At 36.6% G+C, this 8,229-nt stretch overlaps 1 protein-coding gene across 1 annotated transcript; it reads left to right on the plus strand.

The window, feature by feature from the left end:
* The first annotated feature begins 5,280 nt into the window (after positions 1–5,280).
* On the plus strand, positions 5,281–7,975 carry LOC145782575 (dol-P-Glc:Glc(2)Man(9)GlcNAc(2)-PP-Dol alpha-1,2-glucosyltransferase A-like). Its single transcript, XM_082594387.1, has 4 exons — positions 5,281–5,421; positions 5,906–6,121; positions 6,352–6,656; positions 7,231–7,975. The coding sequence occupies exons 1-4, from the start codon at positions 5,281–5,283 to the stop codon at positions 7,973–7,975; spliced, it is 1,407 nt and encodes a 468-aa protein (XP_082450513.1).
* Positions 7,976–8,229: the final 254 nt, after the last annotated feature.

Raw genomic sequence — 8,229 nt, forward strand, 5'->3', positions numbered from 1 at the left:
ACTTTATTTTGACCTATAAACTTCTTAGAAACAGTCCCCTAGGTGCTAAAAATAACTTTATTCTTGGATTCGTGGATAGACGAGGTCCTTAACAATTTTTGACTTTATTGACTTTTGCGGGCCCTAGTGATCACCCATGTATTGAGAACGAGAGATCAGAGACAAAAAGCGAAAAATCCAGGATCGACTTCGCGGAACGTTGAAGATACTTTATTTCAAGAGCTTTATACCTCTGAAAAGAGCGATGTTGGTGCAGTGAACCTGGTTAAAAGATTTATACATGCTAAACTATCACAGCACGTTAGGAACAGTGATCAGGGGCGCCGGAACGATTTTTGACTGGGGGGGCAAGATTACGAAAAAAGGGCACTTTTTTTTACTAAAAGGCAATTTTTTTTCAAGTTTTAAGATAAGATATAGCGATAATGCTAATCTATCAGCTCACTATGTATTGAGTAATGATAGCCTACAAGTGTCCAGTATACAAAGAATGCTATGTTATAATGATGTAACCTACTGTCAAGCCTTAAAGCAGCCGGCGGCCATGGCCGCTAAGTAGTGCTTGAATGACCACCGGTGCTACCTCCTCAATCGGCCAAGTTTGGCCGCCGGTCTCTTCTAGCCAAATATTTAATTTCGCAATAGAATGATCGTGGATTAACTGTCAAAAATATGTAGTATCAAAGAGTGACGCAAAATTAGGTCAGCGCGTCATAATCGCCACTGTTGCATTGTGCGGGGATATTTGTTATTGATGGAATATATCCATCTGCGATCACCAGCGCTGTAAGTCTTGTTTGTAATTCTCGACGTTTATTTTAACAAAGTCTTAATTCGAAGTGCTAAATTACATCGGCTGGCAATATTGTCGTTTTTATGTCGATTCGATGTTGTCGGACATTGAATCGTTGTTAAAAAGGAGAACTAGGTTAGTTGACATCCGAGGGGAAAACATTTTTTGATCATATTTTGCAAAAATTATGCTTCTTTTAGTAATGTCCTTCACATCATTGAAATACTTATTTTATTACCTTGTCGTCATCGTCAACACAATCATGTCGAGCGTTGTTTTTCGTTGCTAAAAAGAATTCTAGAGGAGTGGGGAACTTCTTTAAAATCAGCCACATTGGAGACACTCGTGCGAGTGTCGTTAGATGGTCCCGCAGTACTGGATTACAATCCCGATAAAGCAGTTATTGCGTGGTGCAACGATTCTATTGTAGGACGTCGCCCAGGCCCAGACTTCAACAACGCTAAGTGATCATTTTAGCATTGTTGCAAGTTTAATTTTATTTACTTGTGCTATCGTTATTTTTATTTTGGCCTCCAAGCACACAGATTTGGCCGCCGAGAAGGAGCTCCCGAAAAAAAGGCCTGTACTGTGTTGCAAAATTTTCTGCCGTAAATATTACTTTGAGGCAAAAATGAAAGATTATTATTAGGCTAAAAGCGAATAGCAGAAATTGTTATATTGCAAAATGTGCAGTTGCTTACATGACTTTAAAAGGGCACCATTGCCCTCCCTGCCCCTCCATCTGCAGAAAAATTGAGGGCAGGGGGGGCATCCGCCCCTGCCCCCCTGCTTCCGGCGCCTCTGACAGTGATACCTTTCCGAGTAAACGTTTTCAATTTATTTTTGAAATACAACACACCAATACCAACCAGCGCTGCTGTGGAACGCATGTTTTCACTTGGAAAGGACAATAGCCTAGGCTATGCGTCCCAAACGCAGCAAATTGTCAGACAAACGTTTTGAAATGCTTGCTTTTTCTGTAAGGAAATAACTAATAGGCTAAGCAGCTAATTACAATACAGTCTCAAAACATAATATCTGCTCTTTATTTTTAGCTATTGTTAGCCTAAACTTGGTTGAAATATTTCCGTTTTATGAGACGCTGGCAAAAAATAGCGCTAGAAATTAGCGCTGACGCTGACGCCGTCAATTTCTTTAAGAGCTTACGCAGTACTTTACGCCGTAAAGTTTTTAGGCAATTCACGCTGACGCCGTCAATTTATTTCAATGACGCGTACAACACTGAATATCAGCCGCCAAAATTAAAAAGGTACCGCATTGAAAGCGTACTCACTGGTCTACACGATTTTTGCTCTAGGCCTATGAACTTTGAAAACTGATTTAGAGCAATTTTGGGGTGCTGAATCCGACTCTTACCTCAGATTTATCCTATCACGTCAGGTTTGTGAGATAACAGCAAATTGTTACTTTTGTCAAAAGTGGAAGATTTGATGTTGCGGTTATTGCACATGTAGGCTACATTGTGCTATATTCAGGCCATGTGGTGCATAAGTAGCTGAAATACACCCACCGACTATAATTTTGATAGCCTACCAATTTGTTGTCTAAGCAACATTATTAACAAGGCAGTAATAACAAACTAAAAGAGTAGCTAAAAGTATAACTGAACCCCTCCTCTGTCAATGTTTTGCATGAAACCACAAAGATTTAAACAGGTCTATGGCGATACTTGTTCAGTAACCTTATTTAGGCTGTTTTGGCCTGTCTAACACTAACCTTTCGTTATAGCACTGCATATGTTGACAGTAAACGCAACGCCAAATCTTCCACTTTTGATAAAAGTAACAATTTGTTGTTATTATATCTCACAAACCTGACATGATAGGATAAATCTGAGGTCAGATTCGGATTCAGCACCCCAAAACTACTCTAAATCAGTCTTCAAAGTTTTGGAGCAAAAAAAATTCTTTCGTAGACCAGTGTTATTTTAGTTGCCAATAAAATTCTGCTAGCCAACTAGTTTTTCTTGAACACATGTTTTTTAAATAAACCTTTAAGTAAATTTTACGAAGAAAGTCTAGATTTAATGTAATTGTTATCTTTTTTTATTATTTTATTGACAAAACGCACCCGAGCTTTCAATTTGATGTTTTAATCTTGAATTTGATGTTTTTTATGAAAAAATTTGATGTTTTAAAAGTTGATGTGAGTGGCAACACTGCCACTCATAGTGTTTTTCCACTAGATCTAGTGTTTTTGGGTTGCATCTAGTGTTTTTTTTGCTATCTAGTGTTTTTTAGCGATTTAGCGTTATGTTGGTGTGCATAAGTTTGGACAGTGTTCAAAGTAGCCCACCTATTTTTTGTTTGGCTGCATCAATATGTTTGTAGTGCTTTTCAAAGTGGACAGCGAGTTTTTTGTCTGGTTACACCCAATGATGACCAAGTTTGAGATATTTAGCATAAATATTTAAAAAAATACACACAAATAACTGTGAAAAGTGTTCAAAGTAGGCAGCGTAACCTACCTGATGGTAGGCTTACATTAGTCGCTTACGTTTCGGCTGTGGATTGCTGTATAATGGTAGAAGACGAGGCACCAGTTTACACTTGTTTATTACAATATAGCCTACAGTTCCATATAGCCTAATCAAAGAGTGTACTCTTAATATCGTACACTGCCAAGTTAATCAGTGTGGAGTTCTTAGACTACACTACAATACCTCAAAGATTGTGAGTAATATTGCGTTTTTGACAATATATTTGCAAAAGCCAAATTTGGGAAAAGTTTGGGCAAATTTATTTCGCCCCCGAAAATTTTTTACTCTCCTACGGCTATGACTTCAGGGCTCTCACTTTCAAGGAAATTCAGTTATATTTTGAAGTTTTAAGGACTTTTAACACTCACTAACGGTATTGGCTGTCATTTTTGTACATTATGCATGTAAATGATCGTGTATTTATGATACTAGTGTTTTTTTTGTGAATCTAGTGTTTTTTTTAGTCAAATCTAGTACTTTTCCATGACAAGAGAGTGGCAACATTGGACTGGACTAGAATACCGCTTGCCGCATGCGGTTAGGTACCTATGAATTAAGAATGGAATTGCCAATGTGTAAATTTTTTTGGCGCATTCGAAAGGTTCAGCTGTCTTTTACCCATATGACAACAAACTGGTTCGGCAGTCTTTGAAGATTTATTCTGCCGGATTTCAAGTAGCCCGCAGTTCTTTTTTTTTTGGGCCGTCGATATCACAAGGAATGGAAAAGCTTTTTGCAGAGCTTAACCTTGGCAGTTTTGCATACTTCTAATCTAGAGGCTTTGAATCACTTACGCATGCCCGGTCACCGAGATTGACAGAGTAAAGTTTCCAATAGTTAAAGTTTTATTGCCAAGGAATTATTCCATCCATTAGATGCCGCTGAATAGTTGAACCAACGCCACTTGATCTTATTACCACATTAATTACAGATATGTAGATAATAAACTAACAGCTAATGAATACTGTAGTAATCTTTGTTAGTATTTCAATACTGATTAGTGTGGTATTTTATTACTGATTAGTGCAGTACACTAGTTCGAATTTGGTAATTTTTTAGACAGAAAATATTTTTCTCACAATTTTGACGATTTGGAAATATGTGGAAGGCTGCTTTGCCTGATGTTTACAAAGTTGAATTAATCTGGATGAAATTAGGCTACTGAAACATTAAAATACATTTTTTTGTTATTCAATTTTCCATATTTTATTGTTTTTGTATGATGTGCATTTGAACATAGTAATACATTAGACAGACGTAATGGAGGTTTTACAATGTAATAGTTCAGGAGTTTTACCTCACTAAACCACAAAGAAAAGTAACCTAAGTAGATAATTGCACACTGTTAGGATTAAAATTTTAATGCTGAAACAAATTTAACTTGCCTCATCAAAAAACCTGTGATCAATGTGATTTTATTGCTAGCATATACATCATTTCTGTGATACTGTTTATTTGTTTCATGTGTGGTGAATAATAAATGAAAACATAGTAAACTTGTGGATTAATTTAAAATATATGTATAACATGGTTATGAATTTAGGAGCTGATTTACAAGTCTCTGCCCTGGTGAAAATGCCATAGATTGGAATTGACCATAAACATAGGGTAAAGTAGCTGTTTTGTGTTTTGACTACTTTACTTTTGCTTTATTATTTTCTAACCCCAACCAAAACCCTTAGTAACTCTGAAGGTTATGGTTGGAAAATAGTCAAGTAAAGGGGGTGTATTCACAAACAGCTTTTGCTTGGTTGAATGCTGTTCCGCATCCACACATTTCACCCTATATGTCTTGGTCGATTCCAGTTTTTGATGACCAGGGCGGAGACTAGTACACCAGCTCCTGAATTTGTGTGCATAATCTTATGAGTTTCTGTCATGTTATTTTATGCAAAAAAACAAGTAGCCTACAACTCAAAACTTTATTAATCAACTTTTTAATTTTTTGTAAGAATCTGTTTTATTTAAAATGGCTGTCATCAAAAGTATGTGGGTGAAAGTAGGGGTGTTTCTAGTTATCACAATCATTCTCTTTGACATGGTATATACAACACAGCCCACGCCATTCATCGATGAAATATTTCATATACCACAAGCACAAAAATATTGCTCAGGAATATTCAATGAGGTAAACTTGATAGTTATGTCACAACTATTTCATTTGGGTCTGCCTGCCTGTTTCGGCTTTGGCGAGGATCATCAGAACCTTCTTGTTTAAAGGGAATAAGACATACAATGAAACGCATTCTGTTTGAATAAGAGTAGACCCTTGTGAAGATCCTGCTAAAAATGAAACAGGCTGCTAAGGTTTTCTGGAGAATTGTAACTATATTTCAGAGAAAGTATTTTTTGGTGGTATTGAGCACTTTTTGTAGTGGTACCGTAATACTTATTGCATAGAGTTGATAAAATATAAATAAAACATGGTTTACAATATTGCTCTAAGCTTTAAACAGTTTTGTACTTGTAATCATGTATATTTGATTTTACAATCATTATTTAACCAGTTATATATATTATAATTAATTGTGTGATATTTCGATTTTACTTTGAGTTTATGGTTTTAGCCCATATGATAAATCTAAAAACACTGTTCTTGTTTTTTTATTTAGTGGAATCCAAAGATTACAACTTTGCCCGGATTGTACATTTCATCTGCACTTGTACTTGCACCACTTACTGCATTTATTGGAAAGAATGCTTGTACAGCGTGGACTCTACGTTTTACGAATTCATTATTTAACAGTTTTAGTATATTCTTTATTTATCGTATACTGAAAAACTTGAACCAAACCTCTGATACATCTGACAAAGCAAGTCGAAAACAGGTGAGAAAAAAGTTAGTATTATATTTCATTTTAAATAAGTTGCACAATGCACATTTGTTGCTGTGCAGCACTTGGAAAGCTTTTACTAGTGTAATGTGATGCATCTAGTGGTTTTAGCTGCTTTGTTATTTGTTTAGTTTTTTATAACTTCATATATATCTCCTTACACTATTGTTTTTTTAGAGCGAACTGAAACCATATTTTTTAATATTATACAGGCAGGTATTGAGGGCACTGACCAAAAACTTCAGCTCACTGCCATGATTATCGGATCATTCCCGGTCTTGTATTTCTTTTCATTTCTCTATTACACTGAACCTGGTTCTATTTTTGTGCTCTTGGCTGCTTATTCGATGTGTCTTGAGAAAAGACATTGCATTGCTGCCTTTCTCGGATTTTGTTCTGTTGTATTTCGACAAAACAACATTGTTTGGGTTGTTTTCATGGCTGGTACTGTTGTTGCTGATCATTTGGGAACAACTGTAGAAATTCAAAAAGTATCGGCATCTCCTCATTTGCATGACAAGTTAGCCAGGTAATGCTCATAGAAACTCAGTCAATCCATCATTTTATTATATTTAATATACATTTTTGTGAGCATTTGTTAGCTTTAAAAACATCCAGAAACTTATAATTGGCTAATTATGCAAACATGTTATACCAAGTTATCATAATATATGTATATGGTAATGGGATAGCACACCGGATAAGGCGTTGGCTTTGCAATATTGCAAACCTGGTTCGACTCCTGTCTTAAGCTGGTTGTTGATAAACACCACTCACCTCTACCCAGGGTGTAATGAGTTTGGTGGACGCAGTTGCTAAAAGAATGTCGACCGAGAGAAAGGAACTGGCCGTCGTACTCTCGTTATAGTACCAAACGCCAAATGTGATTACAACCTGATCTTTCTCCCTGAAGTTCAGCAACTGATTATGGGACTACCTTTACATATTGATTTAAGGCCCCGATCGGACGAAAATGGAAGACGCCATACTCGAGTTTTACTCTAGTTTGGCGTCTTCCATTTTCGTTCAATCGAGGCTATAATGACATTATAATATCCTCATATCGCCATAATTCTTATACAGTATGTTGCATTCTTTTTCAGGTTTTTGGCTCAGCTGTTTGCAGTGTTACTTCGATACTTGCTGGTCATAGGAAACATTCAGCAGTTGATATTTTTAATATGGCCTTATCTTTTTGTCGTAAGCCTTTTTATAACATTTATTTTTCTAAATGACGGAGTGGTAGTTGGAGACCGCAGCAGTCATCAAGCTGTCTTCCATTTACCACAAGTTCTCTACTTCACTGGGTTTACTCTGTTCTTCGCTTTTCCACTTCTTTTCAGTTTGGACAAGCTCAAACGATTCATTCATACTCTGCAAAAGAAAATCATATATTTTGGAATATTTCTGTTCTTTTGTGTTTACGCCGTGTTGCAGTACACACACGTTCATGAGTACCTGCTAGCTGATAACCGTCATTACGCATTTTATGCATGGAGATGGATTTTGGGTCGTAAATTTCTGCGCATTTTAGTAATACCACTCTATATTTACGCTGCATGGAGCATGAATGATAGCTTGAGAGTCTACTCAAAGTGCACTTTCTTGTGGAGAGTCGTGTATGTCGTGTGTGTGGCCGTAGCATTAATCCCTCAAAAGCTCTTTGAACTTCGTTACTTTATGATCCCATACTTGCTGTTTAGGCTTCATGTCAGAGAGCAAAGGTTAAAGATTCTTTTACTTGAATTCTTATTTCATCTTTTAATCAATGCTGGCACAGTTTTGGTTTTTCTGAATAAAACTATCCAGTGGTCCGACGTAAAAGCACCTCAGAGAATTATCTGGTAGGACAAGGTGTGCTTCGATCTGTAACATGATCTTACTTCCCTGTGTTGATTTCATAGCCAAGTAATATGTATTGATTGTCGTCATGTTCACGCAAACGTCAAACTACCTTTCGATACTACGCTCCAGTCTTCTTGCTTTGAGAGTGGGTATGATACAGGGTTGAGAAAAACCCTGGTTTTTTTAAAAAAGCCCAACCTGCAAAAAAACCCGGGTTTTTTTGGGTTTTATTTGAAAAAGATGCAAAAAAGGTAGAT

Source organism: Aplidium turbinatum, chromosome 13, assembly GCF_918807975.1.
Source record: "Aplidium turbinatum chromosome 13, kaAplTurb1.1, whole genome shotgun sequence".
Classification (NCBI taxonomy): domain Eukaryota; kingdom Metazoa; phylum Chordata; class Ascidiacea; order Aplousobranchia; family Polyclinidae; genus Aplidium; species Aplidium turbinatum.